The sequence below is a fragment of the Muscardinus avellanarius genome, assembly GCF_963383645.1.
Source record: "Muscardinus avellanarius genome assembly, chromosome: 17".
NCBI classification, from domain to species: domain Eukaryota; kingdom Metazoa; phylum Chordata; class Mammalia; order Rodentia; family Gliridae; genus Muscardinus; species Muscardinus avellanarius.
This window is the reverse complement of record NC_137803.1, coordinates 26,151,510-26,171,989: the sequence shown is the minus strand read 5'-3', so window position 1 is coordinate 26,171,989 and position 20,480 is coordinate 26,151,510. Positions and strand designations below refer to the sequence as shown.

The 20,480-nt window shown below is 43.5% G+C and overlaps 1 protein-coding gene and 1 pseudogene across 2 annotated transcripts in view; one reads left to right on the top strand and one right to left on the bottom strand.

Moving 5' to 3' along the window:
- Nucleotides 1-16,033, bottom strand: part of DYM (dymeclin) — a gene marked incomplete at its 3' end in the record, with an annotated part of 378,817 nt that extends 362,784 nt beyond the window's left edge. The window contains exon 1 of the mRNA XM_080714686.1: nucleotides 15,854-16,033. Within this exon, the coding sequence (XP_080570812.1) occupies nucleotides 15,854-15,993 (140 nt within the window). The 5' untranslated portion in view covers nucleotides 15,994-16,033. The remainder of the gene's footprint in view (nucleotides 1-15,853) is intronic.
- A 1,232-nt stretch (nucleotides 16,034-17,265) lies between these two features.
- Nucleotides 17,266-17,894, top strand: LOC308276216 (large ribosomal subunit protein eL8-like; annotated as a pseudogene). The gene has a single exon. The product of its transcript is annotated as a large ribosomal subunit protein eL8-like (transcript).
- The last annotated feature ends 2,586 nt before the right edge of the window (nucleotides 17,895-20,480 follow it).

Here is a 20,480-nt window from a genome sequence, read left to right as displayed (position 1 = left end):
CAGTACTTGAGGGGTTGGAAGAAGAGGACTGGTTCGAGGCCAGCCTCAGCAACTTAGTGAGGCCCTCTTCAATTTAATGAGACGCTGTTTCCAGATAAAATGTAAAGTAGTGCTGGGAGTGTAGGTAGAGGTAGAATGCACCTGGGTTCAGTCCAGGACCACAAATGATGAGGATCATCATCGTCCCCATAATTTGGAAGATGGGGCACATCACATCACAGTTCACAATCTCTTTGGATTTAAATTCCATTGTTAAAATACTCTGGCATGACAAACATAACACTCTAGCCTTAACTTCAAGAATGGTCTAGTGAGCATAGCCAGGGGCTACACAAACCTCAGCTACTTGGGAGGTTGAGACAAAAGGAACCCAAGTTTGAGGCCAGCCTGGGCAGCTCAGCAAGATCCTGTCTCTAAATAAAATAAGAAATAGGGCTTGAGATGTAGCTCAGGGACAGTGTGCTTGCCCAGCACGCAAAAGGCCCTGTGTTCAATCCCTAGTACCACCAAAAAAGAAAACAGTGGTCTGGTGAACATATAGAAGTGTTCGGTCGTAACAGGAAAAGCTAGAAAATGTTAAATAAAAAGTTGTAGGTAACATTCCTCATTATTATGATAGCTCATTACATAGTTGATCATTATAGATGATCAACTTTATTTGCCACTGAAGCAGAAAGTGCCTCCCAATGGCACTGGCTACAATTTAAGGGGGAACAAAAGAGCAATGGGCCTGGCCTAATGGGTAAAAAAATAGGTAACACATGACGTTTTGTAAATGCTTTGAAACTATAAACTATCGTTTGTTCCAGAAGCTAAATTTTTTTACATGATATATTTCCTAATTCACAGCTTACAGTAATTTAGACTGTTCTTATTTTACTTTAGCCATAATGATCCCATATGTAAATTTCTTTTCTTTTTTCTTTTTTTTCTTTTTTTTATTTTTTGGTGGTACTAGGGATGGAACCCAGGGGCATTCTACCTCTGAGCTACACCCCCAGCCCTATTTTTTATTCTTTATTTTGAAACAGGATCTCACCTGAGTTGCAAAGGGCCTTCTAAGTAGAGATCCTCCTGTCTCAGCCTCCCAAATGCTAGGATTACAAACATGGGCCACCTCATCCAGCTTCATACATAAATTTCAATAATGAAAGATAATGCATAGTTCAAACCTTTTAAATAAAAGATGGAAAAAAGATACTGAAGAAAAATTTTAGTAGACTTCTGAACATGGACTTGCTGAGTAATCAAACTACAATTATGAGTTCCATAAAACAAATACCAAAAATGATTAAGTCCCTTTCACTGAAACTTCTGCCATAAAATTGCTTTAAGATTGACACTTATACTAATAATGATGTTTTCAGTCCCCAACATACTTATTCTGACAAATATGTAATGTCTGCCAGTTAAAGACACTGCCTGAGCAAATCAATAAGTAACTTCAGAAAGTAGAGCAGGAGCCGGGCGTGGTGGCGCACGCTTGTAATCCCCGCGCTTGGGAGGCAGAGACAGGAGGATCGCGCAGGTTCGAAGCCAGCCGCGTGCGCTGGCTTAGGAGACCCTGTTTCCAAAGAAAAATATAAAATAGGTCTGGGAGTGTAGCCTGGAGGTAGAAGGGCTTCCAGGAACCCCAGTACCACCAAAAAAAAAAAAAAAGAAGAAAGAAAGAAAGTAGAGCAGGATTTCTGAAATCTTGTCCCTCTTACCTTAGCAAAGGGAGACTTATTTAAATCATTCACAAAAGCAACAAGAATTAGCCCATTCAGCGGTTAAACTGTGGGAACGTTAGTGTTTTAAAAGGGACCATTCGCAGGAATAAAGCCAAAGGAAAAAAACTGCATGTAGATTTATTATGGCAGTTTTTAATGCATCAAGCAAAACCAAAAAGGGTGTTTATATTCGTGTGATTCACAGACAATTCTATATGCTGTCATTCAACTGCCTAAATGAAAGAACTGTAACTGTTAAAACCGTCAAAACTTCAGCAACTGCCATGCTAGGTAATACTGTATTTATCTTCTCAAGGAAGTAAGCAAGGAGGAAAAAGAATGACTTAGAAAACAAGATTCTAACCAACACAGTGGGACACTTGAGGTAAAGCTGCTTTTCCCTTACGTTATGCTTTAACCATTAGTTATTTTTCCTCTTTTAAGCTTTCACTGTAAGAAAGTAATTAATCCTGGACAAAGACAATGATCCTCTAAAATAATTTTCCAGAGAAAGGTACAAATGAAGTACAAAAGACAAAGGTTTTGGATTCAAGTATAAAAACTAAACTTCTTATGGTTCTTCAGTTTGAAAAAAGAAAAGGCTCAAATTATTTATTCCATGAGTAAAATCGCCAAGTATGTTATTTTGGTCACTGACCAGGGAAACCTACGACGGAGAATTAGAAAAGAATTTAGAAGACAGTTTAGTAGCTATCCCAGGCCCACCTCCGCGACAGAGCAGACTGTTTCAATTTGAAAAGTTCTAATAAAATGACAGAAAGCGCGCCAAAGAGAATAAAAATACAGAGACAGGCCTCAAGGACACACACAAAAAAATAATTTTACCACCACTTGTTTCTGTCAGTTAGAAACTCGTGACCTAGTTCAATAAAGTCTCTTTTCCTGCTTCTCAACTGAGGAAACAGCTTAAGAAAGTGAGAAAGGAGCACTGGGGCGGCTCCCCACACAGGGAGGAGACGCGGGCTCGGGCGAGGGCGACGCGCTGGCTGAGCACCCGGGTGCGCGCTTAGTCAACATGGGATCCAAGCGAAGGACTTGCGATGACGACCCACACCTCTGACAGAGCTTGAAAACACGAACATATACTCTGGGGACTGTTTTCATAAAGATGATCAGGCAATTTAATGTCGTAGCTCTTCAGTCATTACTTGAAACCCGTGATTAGTCTACGATTCCAAAAAGACAGTGGACAGTGTGGAATAATGGTACCTATTATCTCTTGAGTTACCCAAACCTGATTTTTTTTTTTTTTTTTTTTTTTTTGGTGGTACTGGGGTTCCTGGAAGCCCTTCTACCTCCGGGCTACACTCCCAGACCTATTTTATATTTTTGAAACAGGGTCTCTTACGCCAGCACGGCTGGCTTCGAACCTGCGCGATCCTCCTGTCTCCGCCTCCCAAGCACAGGGGTTACAAGCATGCGCCACCACGCCCGGCCCAAACCTGATTTAAATCTGGTCCTAACCAGCTACTTGCTATGTAACCTCGGACAACCTTCCTAGGCCTATTTTCTCATGTGTGGAAATAAGAATAGATGTGAGAACTAAACAAGGAAACAGACGCACCTCGTGTGCCACACAGGAAGTGCTCAAGAACTAGTCAATGCACAGTGATGTCACCCAGGTGTGGTGGCACCCGCTTAGAATCCCAGTACTTGGGAGGCCGAGACAGGAGGATCACCGGTTCGCGGCCACCCTCAGTTATTTAGCGAGGCCCTTTGATTCTTCATAAAATCCTGTTTCAAAATAAAGAATACAAGGCCGGGCGTGGTGGGCACGCTTGTAATCCCCGCGCTTGGGAGGTAGAGACAGGAGGATCGCACAGGTTCGAAGCCAGCCACGCTAGCTTAAAGGACCCTGTTTCTAAATTTAAAAATATTAAAAAATTGGTCTGGGAGTGTAGCCCGGAGGTAGAAGGGCTTCCAGGAACCCCAGTACCAATAATAATAATAATAATAATAATAATAATAATAATAATAAAGAATATAAAATAGGGCTGGGGGTATTATTTATTTTTTTATATTGGGATTGAACCCAGAGGCAATCTACCCCCAACCTACATCCCTAGCTCGATTATTTTATTTGGAAGCTGAGGCCCTCGCTAAATTGCTGAGGTCGACTTTGAGCTTGCAAGTCTCTCATCTCAGCCGCCCAAGAACTGGGATGACAAGTGTGCACCACCATGCCTGGCTCAGAGTGAACTTAAAAGAGCATTATAAAACCAGGCGTGGTGGCGCATGCTTGTGATCCCAGCTTTCAGGAGGCTGAGACGGGAGGATCGCAGTTCGCAGACAGCCTCAGCTACTTAGTGAGGCCCTCTGCAACTCAGTGAGACCCTGTTTCAAAATAAAGAAAAAAAAATTGGGCTGGGGGTGTAGCTCGGAGGTCAATTGCCCCTGGGTTCCAGCCCCAGACCCGCAAAAAAAAATAAATAAATAAAAGAGTATTACATGGGGTATAGACATACAATAGATATTATGGCATATGCTGCAATATGGATAAAAATGTGAAACATACTAAGTGAAATAAGCTAATCACAAAAAAGGGAATGATTATACTTAAATATCTAAGGAGGAAAAAGTCAGAGAGAAAGAAAGTAGACAAAGTTACCAAGGATAAAAGGGAGTAGGGAATGGTACGTTCGCTTTGTCTTCCATTTGTTCATGTGTGGATTAAGCCCAGAAGAGTTCTGCCTCTGAGCTACACTGCAATCCCTATTTTTTTTTTTTTTAATTTAGAAACAGCATTTCACTAAGTTGCCCAGGCTGGCCTCAAACCTGTGACCTTCCTGTCTTAGCCTCCCAAGTACTGGGATTATAGGCATGTATAGGCATGCACTGCACCTGTCTAGTACTGTCTAATAGATACACCATTAAGCAGGACATAGTGGTGTGCGCCTATAATCCCAGTACTTGCGAAGCTGACACAGAAGGATTCTAAGTTTGAGGCCAGTCCTAGCAACTCAATGAGACCCTCAGTAACTTAAGGAAACCCTATTTCCAAATAAAATAGGGCTGGGAAGTAGCTGAGAAGTAGAATTCCCCTGGGTTCCATGCCCAGAGCCATAAAAATAAGTATATACACACATACATAATAAAAGAGGAGCAGGGGTACAGCTCTAAACAACAGCCCTAGGTTCAATCCCCAGGACACCATCCAAGAGCAAACGCTAGAGCATCTAGACCTCAAACAAGGAAAAGGGTCTGAAAGCGGTGTGCGGGGATAGTTTTACAACATTGTGAATGGACTCAAAATCACTGAATTATACATTAAAAATGATTCAAAAACTGGTGTGATGGTGCATGCCTCTAACTGTAATACTTGGACGGCTGAGACAGGAGGATCACAGGTTCGCCGCCAGCCTCCGCTACTTAATGAGGCCCTCTGCAACTTAGCCAGACCTTGTTTCAAAACAAAAATAAAAGAGGGCTCGGGGTGTAGCTTAGAAGTAAAGTACTTCTGAGTTCAATCCCCAGTACCACAAAAATTAATGACTGACTGAATGACAGTAATTATAGCAAACTAGACTCGATTCATAAATACCAGCATTAAAATACGCGCGTCTTTGGAATACCGTGCAGTGCAAGACTCTTCATGGGGCAGAAGCCCCTGTGGAATCTGTTTCCTTGCTCGCCCTCCCACCACACCTGGCTTTTTCATTCTTCTAACACACAGAGCTCATTCCTGCTTCAAAGTGTGTGTGTGTGTGTGTGTGTGTGTGTGTGTGTGTGTTGTGTGTGTGTTTTATACTGGGGATTGAACCCAGGGGCATTCTACCTCTGAGCTATACCCCGGGACCAATTTTATTTTTTATTTTGAAATGGAGTCTCACCAAGGTCAGAGGGCCTCTCCTCTCTCGAGCTCTTCATGCTCACTGGTCCGTCTTGGAGCACTAGTCTCCAAAATACGCAGCTTCCTCCTGGTGACAGTGCCTCTGTCCCTGCTGCTTTCACAGGGACTCCCTAACTGCAGCCGCTTCCTGTTGCGTTTGCGTCTGTTCTTTCCCTCGCCATGCCTAGCTCTATGGTTCTTTATCCTCGGCACTTCCAAGAATGACCTTGTTCCACTTGTTTACTGGCTATCTCTTCTGCTAAACATATAAACTGTATGAGGGCAAGGGACCTTGTCTCTCAGGTTTCCAAGCTGGCCAAAGAAAATCATTCAGTGACTTTTTTTGGGGGGAGGGGTAATTTTAAAAATCATATTTACTGAAAAGGACACATCAAATATGTATCAGTATCGGAAATGGCCTAGGAAGATTTGAGAACGCTATGATTATTAATATATTTCAAAAATTGGGTGAGGGGCAAATCTGTGCAAGGACTTGGTTTCTGCCTAAAAGCAGGCAACTATTCCAATGTAAATTAACATAGCTAAAAGTAATCAACAAGTCAATAGGAGAGGAGAACTAGGCCTTTATCTAAAGACAGATCTACATGATTAGATAAGCCAGCTAAGATGGTAGGAGGGGTCGACCTTCATGAAAGGAGACACCTTGCCACACCTTGCTGGGGGAGGTACCTTACAGGGACGTTCACTATGTCAGAATCACATAAACAAGATGGAGGTCATGGGTATAAAAAGGTCGAGTCCACGTGTGATTCCTTTGGTGTACTCATTCGAGTCACCCCTCCATGCCAGTCTGGTATGGAGCTGTACCTATCCTCTGTATTTCTATCTTTCTAATAAACTTCTTTAAATCTTCAGCAACTGTCCAAGCTATGCATATTTATTCTTAGCTTAGGACAAGAACCCGCTGTAATTATCTGGTTTTAGTCATTTTGGGTTTTGTTGTGGTTTGAGGGAAATTGTGTCCGGGACTCTAACAGGGGTCCCTAGGAACAGTTTCCCCACAATTATATTCTCCAAATCTGTAACAAAATATATTAATTTTAAAAAGCTACAGTACACTAATAATTCTATTTTTGGAAAAAGGTATAAATGCATGTACATATACAGAATATGTGTAAGAAAGTATACCAAAAGTGGTTACCTTTGCATGACATGTGTGATATGCTTTCTGACTTTTCTATAATGAAAGATTACTTATATGGTATTAAAAAAAATTATTTTACTGGCAATAAACTATAAAGAATGCATCTATTTACATGATTAGGGATATGCACAAAGACAAAGGGAAAATTATATTTTTATATATTATTGTGAAAACGAGAAACAAAATGGCTAACATTAGCTAAATAACTTATGGCTATTCATAGGATAATTAAAATTAAGTTATAGTAGCCAGGTGTGGTGGTACACAACTGTAATCCCAATACTTGGTAAGCTGAAACAGGAGGATCACAGGTTCAAATCAACTTAGCTAGATCCTATTTCCAAATAAAAAATAAAATAGGGATGGGGGTGTAGCTTGAAGGTAGAAACCCCCAGCATTCAATCCCAAGCACCACAAAAGACAAAAAACAAATTTATGTTGTATGAAAACACTAATAGGAGAGAATGCGAGTTGAGGAAACAACGTGTAGCTGAGGCTGGCTTTTTCATTATAAGAACACTTTAACATGAAACAAATAAAAAGTATACAACCAAAATGTTAACAATAACTACTCCTGATTGTCATTTTTATCTTTCTTCACTCTTTCTGATTTTAGTATTTTAAATTTAGTATTTCTGATTTAGTATGTTTAAACATATAAAAATAAACTATATAGTACTCTGATGCCTAGAAAAATTAGGGTGTTGTTTTGTTTTGTGGTACTAAGGATTGGATATTCTACCTCTAAGTTACACCCCAAGTCCTTTTTTTTTTAAATTATTTTTATTTTGAAACGGAGTCTCATTAATTTGATGAGGGTCTCCCCATTTGCTGATGTCGTCCTTCAACCTGCAATTCTACTGTCTCAGCCTCCCAAGTACAGGGACTACAGGTGTGCGCCACCATGCCAGGCTGAAAGAGGAGTTTAAAACGCCAAGAGCTGACTTTTGCCTTATATGAGCACCATCTAGTGGTAAGTATATGTAATACGATTTTCATGATGCAGTAAAGGTTTCTGAACATTGACATTTGCAAAAAAGTATATCCTTAGCCAAGCGTGATGGTGCACGCTTGTAATCCCAGCATTTGGGAGGCTGAGACAGGAGGGTCGCAGTTTGATGACAGCCTTGGCTTAGTGAGGCCCTTTGCAACTCAGTGAGACCCTATTTAAAAATAAAGAATTTAAAAAAAAAATAGGGCTAAGGGTCTCTCTCAGAGGTAGGATGTCCCTGGGTTCCATCCCCAGTACTGGGGGGGGGGGGGGGAGTGTATATCATTTATGCAAAAGAACAAATATTACTATCCTCCAAATCTGATCTAATTTTTTTAATAGCTTAACAATTAATTCAAAGGAGCCGTAAGGCCGGGCACACACCTTTAATCCTAGTACTTGGGAGGCTGTGACCGAAAGATCACAGGTTCACGGCCAGCCTCAGCAACTTAGTGAGGTACTTTACAACTTAGCAAGACCCTGTTTCAAAATAAAGAATAATAAGCTGAGCGTGGTTGTGCACGCTTGTAATCCCAGCGCTTGGGAGGCTGAGACAGGAGGATCACACAGGTTCAAAGCCAGCCTCAGGTACTTAGTGCGGCTGTCAGCAACTTAGTGAGACTGTTTCCAAATAAAGTATATAATAGGTCTGGGAGTATAGCTCAGAGGTAGAAAAGCCCTTGGGTTCCATCCTCAGTACCACAAAAAATAGTAATAATAATAATTCAAAATAAAGAATAAAAAAGAGGGCTGGGTGTGTACCTCGGAGGTAGAATACTCTAGGTTCAATCCCCACAAGAAAAAAAAAGTCATGATTTTGAATCAGGATAAACTGGCTCAATTTCTGCTGCTTATGTCCATTCCTCCATTCCTCATTTTGACTCTCAAGACAGAGCCCTTGCTCTATCTAATAGATACTTATGCCTTGAAAGAAGAAAGTTCATGTTGTGGCGTGTTATCATCCCTACAAATCGATGTGGCAAGGATAATTATCTCCATTTCACAGAAGAGCAACAGGCTCAGTGAGGTGAAGTAGCTGGCCAGAGTTCACGAGTGAGTAGGTGATGGAGTTGAGCTGCAAACAAGTTCAGTCTGGCTCCAAATCTAGCTCCCTACTATGCTTCAGTGTCTCCATTCTTCACACACACACACACACACACACACACACACACACACACACAGTCATTGACAAAACAATTCCCCTTGATAGTACAGAAGAGCTAGGTGTGGTGATGCACACCTATTATCCCAGGACTTGGGAGTCTGATACAGTAGGATCACAGGTTCAAGGACAGCCTCAGCAACTTAGCAAGACTCTCTGCAACCTAGCAAGACCCTGTTTCAAAAAAAAAAAAAGAGCCGGACATGGTGGCTCTAGCTTGTAATCCAAGCATTCGGGAGGCTGAAACCAGAGGATCGCGGTTCGCAGACAGCCTCAGCTACTTAGTGAGGCCCTCTGCAACTCAGTGAGACCCTGTTTCAAAATAAAGAATAAAAAAAAAAAATGAGCAGGGGGCATAGCTCAGAGGTCAAATGCCTCTGGGTTCCATCCCCAGACCCACAAAAAATAAAATAAAATAAATGGCTGTAGGTATAGTGCAGAGGTAGAACATCCCTGGTTTCAATCTCCAGTATGATAGAGAGAGAGAGAGAGAGAGAGAGAGAGAGAGAGAGAGAGAGAGAGAGAAGCTACTGCTATACTGCTCAGTTCTGCTCTCAAATCTAGAACTTCAAGCTCATTACGTAATAATGCTCAAATCAATATCAAATTTTAAACCAACAGAACTTGTCAAACATGTTAGTCTGTACAGTTTTGCTCGGTGGACATTTCCATTCTCACAGGGAGACTGGACTTCCCACTGCCTGCACAGCAGTAGCAGCTGAGACCCTCGTCGCATCAGGCACACATCAAGTGCCAGGTTTGGTTTTCCTGTCCTGTTCTACTTTTCTATTCTTTCACATCTATTCACTTGCCCTACTTAAAAAGTAATCCCTCTACAGCAGTGCTTTCACCAAATCCACCCCAAAAGAGCCCACAACAAACCCTACATCTTTTTTTTTTTCCTTTTTTTTTTTTGGTGGTGGTACTGGGGTTCCTGGAAGCCCTTCTACCTCCGGGCTACACTCCCAGACCTATTTTATACTATTTTTATTTTTGAAAACAGGGTCTCTTACGCCAGCGCGGCTGGCTTCGAACCTGCGCGATCCTCCTGTCTCTGCCTCCCAAGCGCGGGGATTACAAGCGTGCGCCACCACGCCCAGCAAACCCTACTTCTGATCCTTGGCTTTCTAGCAGGTGTGCCAAAAATGGGAAACACGTGGACATATTTTTATTCACCCAGTCAGGCCCCTGTGATCAGAACTTCCACACCCTTCGGAGCCCCAAGCCGCTCCAGACCTAAGCAGTCTGGTCAGTTGACTATGAAGCAGCAGGAAGAATGTGGGAAGCACTTTGACACTCCTAAGGTCTGTTTCCAACCTATTACACTTGCTTGTCATGCCCTCCAGCACCAACTGGCAGAATCAACAGGAGTCATTTGGTGACACTTCCTTCACAAGAGACTGCTTCTGAAGCCAGGAGTGTTGGCACACACCTGTAACCCCAGTACCTGGAGGCTGGAACAGGAGGACTACAAGTCTGAGGACAGCCTCAGCAATTTAGCAAGGACCCAGCAACTTAGCAAGACCCCGTTTCAAAATTAAAAAAATAGACCCAGCGTGGTGGCGCACACTTGTAATCCCAGCCCTTGGGAGGCTGAGACAGGAAGATCGCGCAGATTCAAAGCCAGCCTCAGCTACCGAGTGAGGCTCTAAGAAACTTAGTGAGAGTCTGTTTCCAAATGAAGTATAAAATAGGTCTGGGAATATAGCTCGGAGGTAGAAAAGCCCTCAGATTCCACCCCCAGTACCAATAAATAAATAAATAAATAAATAGGCCTGGAGGTGTAGCTCAGTAAAATGCCCCTAGATTCAATCCGCAGAATCATTAAAAAAAATCACTTCTGCCCATATACATACATTATTCATTTCTGCATTATATGTAATAACAAAAACTGGAAGAAATCCAAATCATAAACGTAAATGATTATATTAATTTTGGTATAGTACACCGATATTGGTATTCTATGCACCCGTTAAAAAGAATGAGGAAGCCGGGTGGGGTGGTGAACGCTTGTAATCCCAGCATTCAGGAAGTGGAGACCGGAGGAGCTGAGTTCACAGACAGCCTCAGCTACTTCGCAAGGTCCTTCGCAACTCACAGAAGCTTCCCTCAGATGTATTCAACATGAAAAGCACAAAAGCACAAAGTGGAAAATCATGTATAATACATGTTATTTTTATCTAAAAAGAGAATGGCATATGTGCATATTTGTTTGCATATATTTTTCTGTAAAAATATCCTTCGTAGCCGGGCGTGGTGGCGCACGCTTGTAATCCCCGCGCTTGGGAGGCAGAGACAGGAGGATCGCGCAGGTTCGAAGCCAGCCGCGCTGGCTTAAAAGACCCCGTTTCCAAATAAAAATGTAAAAATATGTCTGGGAGTGTAGCCCGGAGGTAGAAGGGCTTCCAGGAACCCCAGTACCACCAAAAAAAAAAAAAAAAAAAAATCCTTCGAAAGAATATTTAAGCAAACTGATAACACCGATTGCCTCTGGGGTCTATCAGGTATATGGGGAACAAAGGAAAAAGACACTTTCCACTGTAACCTTTGTATCCTCTCGATTTTGAATCACAAAAATGCATCATCTTTTCAAAAAAATAAATAAAATTATAAGTTCCATCTACAGATATCAAGGCAGGGCTCCAGTAGTCAAGGCAAGCCCTATCATCAACACACAAGCCCTGTGATCTATGATATATGGGTCAAATCACAAAAAGTGTACTCACTTTTTTTTTTCTTTTGCGGGTATGGGGATGGAACCTCAGGGCATTCAACCTCCAAGAAACAGCCCCTGGCCTATTTTTATTCTTTATTTTTCGAAACAGGGTCTCACTAAGTTACAGGGGCCCTCACTAAGTAGCCAAGGCTGTCCTCAAACCACGATCCTCCGGTCTCAGCCTCCCAAATGCTGGGATTCCAAGCGTGCACCACCACACCTGGCTTGGACTCACTTTCTATAGCTGCTAAAAAAAAGTTAACAGTGTTCCACACCTGCAGAAAGAGCTGTGTCGGGCCTCAATGACTTTGGCCATATACTTTTCCAAAGTGTCTGAATTGTCCTGTTTTTTTTATTTTGTGGTACTGGAGATTGAATCCTGGGGCATTCTACCTCCGAGCTACACCTCCAGCCCTTTTTTTATTTTTTATTTTGAAACAGGGACTCACTGAGTTGCAAAGGGCCTCACTAAGTAGCTGAGGCTGTCCGCAAACCCAAATCCTCCTGCCTCAGCCTCCCCAATACTGGGATTACAAGTGTGCGCCACCAGGCCCAGCTTCCCAGGCCTATTTTTTTATCATTTTGAAACAGGGCCTCACTAAGTTGCAAAGGACTTTACAATTTTGCAAGTAAGTGCTAAGTCACTAAGCAGCCGGGCTGGCCAGGACCCTGCGATTCTCCTGTCTCCACCTCCCAAATACTGGGATTACAAGTGTGCGCCATCACACCCAGCATGAACTCTCCAGCTTTTGCTTGTTGTCTCTAAACCACCTGTCTCCTTTGGGACTCTTTTAACTCCTCCAAAATACTTTAAAGAATTCTGTAATCTTGACCATCCCAGCTAGTATACACATACCATCTAACTTTGTATTTGTTTGAAACATGTACTTTTTTTTTTTTTGGTACTTGGGATTGAACTACACCCTCCTCCTGATTTTATTTATCTGGGAACAGGCTCTCACTAGGTTGTTGACCATCTATGTTGATGAGGCTGGCTTAGAATCTGGGATGCTTATCTCAGCCTCCCAAGTGCTCGGCTTACAAGTATGTGCCACCATACCTGGCTACATCTGATTTTAGGACAGAATTGGTTTTTAGAAAAACAAACTCTGTATATTATAAATTTTATCAAGATTTTAAGTCTGACTTCTAGAGGAAATATAGGGAATAAAAAAACAAGTTATAAGATATGAGAAGCAATCAGATAAAGCAGAAGGTAGAATATTCTACAGAATAGCTGACTCCACTTTGTGTTTGTTTGTTTGTTTTTTGTGGTACTGGGGGTGGAGCCCAGGGGCTTTCTACCTCTGGGCTATACTCCCAGACCTATTCTATACTTTATTTGGAAACAGGGTCTCACTAAGTTGCTGAGAGCCTCACTAAGTAGCTGAGGCTGGCTTCGAACCTGTGCGATCCTCCTGTCTCAGCCTCCCAAGCACAGGGATTACAAGCGTGCGCCAACATGCCCGGCTTCCATTTGTTTAAAAAAAAAAAAAAAAAAGGCAGCATCATAGAAAAAATAGTGACAGGTAGGGAGTGAATACATATATTATGGATTTTTAAAAACATTTAAGAAATATAACAACCAAATGTAATATATTAGCATGTTTTATTCCCAATTATAATAAATGAACCATAAACTGAAGAAATTTAAATATAGACTAGGTAGCAATAATTTTTAACACTTTTGTTAGGCATGATAATTGTATCATGGTTATGTAAAAAATGTTACTTAGTTTAAATATGTAAATTAAGCCAGGTATAATGACATACACTGTAATCCCAGTATTTGGGAGGCTGAGATAGGAGTTCGGCCACTTAGCGAGGCTCTCAGAGCCCTAGTGAAACCATTTCCAAATTAGAAAAAATAAAACTAGACTGAGGGCTTGTAGGTAGAATGCCTCTGAGTTCCATCCCTAGTACCAAAAACTAAAGTATGTAAGTTAACCAGAATGGTGGCATATATATTCCTGTAATCCCAGTACTTGGGAGGCTGAGACAGGAGGATCACAGTTTTGATTAGCCTCAACAAGTAGTGAGACTCTCATCAACCTAGCAAGACCCTGCTTCAAAATAAAAATAAGGCTGGGGGTGTAGCTCAGAAGTAGAATGCCCCTGGGTTCAATCCCCAGTACCACCAAAATATATATGTGTAAGTTGAAAAAAAAAAAAAAAAGTGAGGCAAATATGAAAACAACCCAAATGTCTATTAAACTGATGACCGGACAAACTCGATGTGGTAGAGCCATCCAACGAAGTATCACTAAGCAGTGAAGAAATGGCAGCACTGGTACGTTACCACATGTTTCAACATTGTGCTAAGTAGAAGTAGCCAGTCACACATCACCTACTACATGGTTCTATTTACATGAAATACCTTTTTTTTTTTTTTTGGCAATACTGGGGTTGGAACCCAGGGGCATTCTACCTCCAAGCTATGCCCCAACCCTATTTTTTATTCTTTATTTTTAAACAGGCTCTCGCTGAGTTGCAAAGGGCCTCACTAAGTAGCTGAGGATATCCGCGAACCCAGATCCTCCTGTCTCAGCCTCCCAAGTACTGGGATGACAAGCGTGCACCACCATGCCCGGCATGAAATATCTTGAATAATCAAACTAACAGGGACAGAAAGTAAATTAGAAGCCGGGCGTGGGGGCACGCTTGTCATCCCAGCATTCAGGAGGCTGAGACCGGTGGATCTGGGTTCACGGACAGCATCAGCTACTTAGTGAGGCCCTCTGCAACTCAGCGAGACCCTGTTTAAAAATAAAGAATAAAAAATAGAGCAGGAGGTGTAGCCCAGAGGTTGAATTCCGCTGGGTTCCATCCCCAGACCCGCAAAAAAAAAGTAAATTAGTGGTTAGTTGAGGGGATTGAAAATGGGGAGTCACTGCTAGTGAGTAGGAGACAAGGTTCCCTATTGGGTGATAAGATTCTAAAACTGACTATGGAGATGGTTGCTCAACTCTGACAATACGAAAAAATTCAATTATATACTTGAAATGGTATGTGGGTTGTATTTCAAAAAATGTACTAGCATGTGTGTGTGTACGTGCGCGCGCGTGCGTGTGTGTATGTGTGTGTGTGTGTATGTGTGTGTGTGTGTGTGTGTTTTACTGGAGATTGAACCCAAGGGCATTCGACCTCCGGCCTACACCCCCAGCCTGATTTTCTACTTGGAAACAGGGTCTCACTAGGTTGCTAAGAGTCTCACTACGTGCTGAGGCTGTCATCAAACCTGCGATCCTCCAGTCTCAGCCTCCCAAGTTCTGAGATTACAGGTGTGCACTACCACATGTGGCTAAAATATGTGTTCATTTTCTATTGCTGCTAGAAAATTTACCACAAACACAGTGGTATAAAACAATACAGCCGGGCATGGTGGCGCACGCTTGTAATCCCGGCGCTTGGGAGGCTGAGACAGGAGGATCGCACAGATTCGAAGCCAGCCTCAGTTACTTAGTGAGGCTCTCACCAACTTAGTGAGACCCTGTATAAAGTATAAAATAGGTCTGGGAGTCTACCCTGGAGGTAGAAAAGCTCCTGGGTTCCATCCCCAGTACCACCAAAAAAAAAAAAAAAAAAAACAGATTTAGTAGAGTTCTGTAGGTCAGAAGTCTGACAGGGTGTCGATGAGCTGAGATCCAGATGTTAGAATCTTGGGGGAAATGTGTCTCTTTGCCCTTTCGGCTCCTAGAGGCCGCGGAGTTCAGCTTTCAACCCAGCAAGGCAGGCCGTGCCCTCCTCACACCACATCACGCGGCACGACTCCGGCCGTCTCCATCCTTGCCCTCTTCCACCCTCAAGAACCCTGCGGCCACACTGCGCCTGGACATGCGCAGACAGTCTCCCTGTCCTGAGGTCAGCTGACCAGCAAGCTCAGTTCCACTCGCTATTCCCCCCCTTTGCCACGATGATGAGATCACAGATGATGGGAACACGCGGGGGAAGACACTGTCACAGAAAATCTATTAAATAATAAACCATGTTTTAAGTCTAGTTGGGCGTGGTGGCACATGTCTGTAATCCCAGGACTTCGGAGGCTGAGATAAGAGGATCGTGGGTTCCAAGACAGCCTCAGGGAGTACTAAGACTCTCATCAACCTAATGAGACTGTTTCAAAATAAAAATGAAATAGGGCTGGGGTGTAACTCAGAGGTAGAATGCCCCGTATTCCATCCCCAGTACCACAGAAAAAAACAATAAAAAGAAAAATTAAAGTAGCATACGACTCTCGGTCTCCGGGCGATCTCTTACCTGCTCGTTGGTGCGGGGAAAGAAAATGAAAGAAGCTGATTCCAGAACGGGTCATTCTCAGAAACCGATTCTGGGCCTGATAACTTTCTTAAGTACTCATTTTCAGGAAGATCACCAATTCTGCTGCTGTTCGACCCCATGTTCTCATGCGGTAGACAATCTGTCCTCACACCTGCATTTCCACAGCACGACCTGTGAGAAAAAGGGGAGAAAATTAAACTTGTTCAAAATAGTCTTTTTCTACTTTTAGTGCTTTTCCTACTCTCTACCTGCATAGAAAAAGCCGTAAGTTTACTAACAGAAACCACCCCTCTCCTTAAGCATATCAGACATCAGACACAAGTTAGAACAGGGAAGTGGGGCTGAAATCCATCTGAGCCATCCTAAACATATGATCCCAATCTGTACATGTCCGCTGCCCAAGAAAATGTCTCAAGGCAAATCCGTAATGATGACGGCGTACTGACAGTCTGTAAAATGAGCTGCATTGACAACAGAGGCCACGCTGCGAGGAGCACAGAGGCTGAGCGAGGTGGACGCACACCGTCAATCCCAGCATGTGGGAGGCTGGACAGGAGGGTCACAGGTTCGAGATCAACCTCCACAACTTAGCAAGGCCCTCAGCAACTTAGTGAGACCCTGTTTCAACATAAAAAATAAAATAGGCCTGGGGGTGTAGATCAGAAATAGAATGTCTCTGGGTTCCATCCCTAGTACCACCAAAAAAATCAAAAAAGAAGAAGAGGTGGGGAGAGGAGAAAATCCAGAGATAGACCAGGCAAGGTAATACACACCTGCAATCCCCTTGACCCAGGAGGCTGAGGCAGGAGAGCCCCAGGTTCGAGGCTAGCCTGGAATATGAGACCCTGCCTCACTCTAGGCAGGGGGATCTAGAAACCTGGATGGCACTAATGTGCAGAGGAGACAGCAGTGCAAGTAAAACCCATGTTCGACCCACGCCTGCGGGGAAAGGGACTGTCCTGAATTGTCTGCTTCGGTGAACGCTCCAGTTCCAAAGGAAGCGCGTCTAGCCCTACCTGCCGAGCACACACAGGAGCTGCTGCTCTGCTCCTCCTCCTAAAGCTGCGCCTGACAGGAGCTGGCTTAGCTCATCTGTGTGACCACAGCACCCAGACCAGCAAGCAACAGGCATGCCCTCAACAGTGTGCTGCAGGGACCAGACGGTGAGCAAGGCTCTTCAGTATTTGTTTTCTTGGCCACTAATAAGAAAACTAATAGTTTGGTTACAAAAATGAATCAGTTGTCCTCAAATCACCCTTAACATAGTTCTAGATGTTTAATCTCGATGTTGCAGATTAAGTCTCTCATTGAATAAAAAAAGGTGGTGAGATGAATAACCATTACATTCTTTTCACAAGAAAAGGAAACCGTCTTTCCTCCAGCCGCCCAAGATGCCGAAAGGAAAGAAGGCCAAGGGGAAGAAGGTGGCCCCGGCCCCTGTGGTCGTGAAGAAGCAGGAGGCCAAGAAGGTGGTGAATCCGCTGTTCGAGAAAAGGCCCAAGAACTTCAGCACTGGACAGGACATCCAGCCCAAGAGGGACCTCACCCGCTCTGTCAAGTGGGCCCGCTACACCCGGCTGCAGCGACGGAGGGCTATACTCTACAAGCGGCTCGACGTGCCTCTGGCAATCAACCAGTTCACCCAGGCCTCGGACCGCCAAACAGCTACCCAGCTGCTCACGCTTGCCCACAAGTACAGACCCGAGACGAATCGAGCTGGTTGTCTCCCTGCCTGGCCTGTGCCGCAAGATGGGGTTCCCTACTGCAGCATCAAGGGGAAGGCGAGGCTGGGCGCCTGGTCCACAGGAAGACGTGCACCACGGTTGCCTTCACACAGGTTAACTCAGAAGATAAAGGAGCCCTGGCCAAGCTGGTGGAGGCTATCGGGACCGACTTCAACGACGGACACGATAAGATCTGCCGTCACTGGGGAGGCGACATCCTGCGTCTGCAATCTGTGGCTCCCACTGCCGAGCCGGAAAAAGCAAAGGCTAAAGAGCTTGGCACTAAACTGGGCTAAATGTACACTGTCGTTTTCTGTACATAAAAACAATTTTTAAAAATTTTACTTCAAAAAAATAAAATAAAATAAAAGGAAATCATGCGGGCTCAGCGGCCAAATAAAGTGCAGGTCAAATGAGAATCGTTATCATTTCATGACTGACTTTCTTGTGCCCTCCTTGTTCCGTGAAGGCAGAGAAGATAATGTCAGGAGTTGGAAGCAGCCCTCTAAGGAGCTGACCTCAGCGGCTTATCTGAGAGCACAAAGCCTCCCAATGCATGAGCGTAGCTGGGTCCTAGAAACACGAGAAAGCCAGGTATGGTGGCTCACGCCCCTAATCCCAATGCCTGGGAGGCTAAAGCAGGAGGATGACAAGTTCGAGACCAGCCTCAGCAAATTAGTGAGGACTTCACAACTCAGCGAGATCTCACTTCACAATAAAAAATAAAATAGGGCTGGGGATGGAGCTCAAAGGTAGAATGCCCCTGGATTCAATCCCCAGGAAAGAAAGAGAGGAAGGAAGGAAGGAAGGAAGGAAAGAAAAAAAGAAGAAAGGAAAGAAAAGGTAGATATGTGTGGCTCCTTATCACCTGCCCTTGAACTGATGCTGCCTCTGCTTTCATCCTCAGGGACCCCACAAAAGTTACCTCCACATGGACCTGGCAAGTTGTAAGGTTTAAACTGGAGATGATAGTACATGCCTATAATCCCAGGACTTGGGAGGCTGAGACAGGAGGATTACAGGTTTGAGGCCAGCCTCAGCAACTTACCAAGACCCTCAGCAACTTAGTGAGACTCTGTTTAAAAGTAAAATAAAAAGCTTGTAATCCCAGCATTTGGGAGGCTAAGGCAAGAGGATTGCGGTTCTTAGGCAGCCTCAGCTACCTACTGAGGCCCTTTGCAACTAAATGAGACTCTGTTTCAAAATAAAGAATAAAATACTGGGCTGCAGGTGTGGCATGGAGGTAAAATGCCCCTGGGTTCCATCCCCAGGACCATAAAGAAATAAAATAAAATAGCCAGGCATAGTGGCGCATGCTTGTAATCCCAACATTTAGGAGGCTGAGACCGGAGGATCACAGTTCACAGACAGCCTCAGCTTATTAGTGAGGCCCTTTGCAACTCATTGAGACCCTGTTTCAAAATAAAGAATAAAAAATAGGGTTGGGTGTGTAGCTCTGAGGTAGAATGCCCCTGGGACTGAACCACCAATACCCCTCCCTCCCTCCCTCCCTCCCTCCCTCCCTTCTCTCTCTCTCTCTCTCTCTCTCTCTCTCTCTCTCTCTCTCTCTCTCTCTCTCTCACACACACACACACACACACACACACACACACCCTAAGGGTTAGTTTCTAAAAACCAGAACTGTTGAGCCCAATTTAAAAAATGCTATAGCTGGGCGTGGTGGCGCACGCTTGTAATCCCAACGCTTGGGAGTCTGAGACAGGAGGATTGCACAGGTTCGAAGCCAGCCTCTGCTACTTAGTGAGGCTCTCAGCAACTTAGTGAGACCCTGATTCCAAATAAAATAGAAAATAGGTCTGGGAGTGTAGCTCAGAGGTAGAAAGCCCCTGGGTTCCATGCCCAGTAACACCATAATAATAATAATAATAATAATAATAATAATAATAATAATAATAATTAAAAAATTAAAAATGCTATAAAGAAATATTCTAAAATACATAAAATCCTTACCTGTCATAACCCACCCCAAATCTACTATATACATATATATGCATATAGATAAACACCCATATATATATATTCTTTTTTTTTTTTTTTTTGGCAGTACTGGGGATTAAGCCCAGGAGCATTCTACATCTCAGCTACAGCCCAGCCCTATTTTTTTATTTTTTTATTTTTGCGGGTCTGGGGATGGAACCCTGGGGCATTCGACCTCTGAGCCACACTCCCAGCCCTAATTCCTTTTTTTTTTTTTTTTTTTTGGTACTGGGGTTCCTGGAAGCCCTTCTATCTCCAGGGTACACTCCTAAACCTATTTTATATTTTTATTTGGAAACAGGGTCTCTTAAACCAGCATGGCTGGCTTCGAACCTGCGTGATCCTCCTGTCTCCGCCTCCCAAGCACGGGGATTACAAGCGTGCGCCACCACGCCCGGCTAATTCTTTATTTTGAAACAGGGTCTCACTGAGTTGCAGAGGGCCTCACTAAGTAGCTGAGGCTGTCTGCGAACCACGATCCTCCAGCCTCCGGAATGCTGGGATTACACGTGCGCGCCACCACGCCTGGCTTAGAATTAACAATATGAATATATCTCAGAAGCATAAATTTTTTAAGATTAAGGAAACTAAGAATAATATATATGCTATGGTTTCATTTATAAGATTTTAAGACATATAAACAATATTATGGATATATTCATATCTAGTGCAAGTATTAAAACACAAGGGGAAAACAAGCAGCAAATTCTAATGGCATCAGAAAGGTGAGGAATTCCAGCAATTTCAACACTTTCTTAAAGAGAAAAGGGGAGCCGGGCGGGTGGCCCAGGCTTGTAATCCCAGTTACGCAGAAGGCTGAGACAGGATCACAGGCTGACAGCCAGCCTTAGCAACTGACTGAGAGATCCTGTTTTAAAATTTAA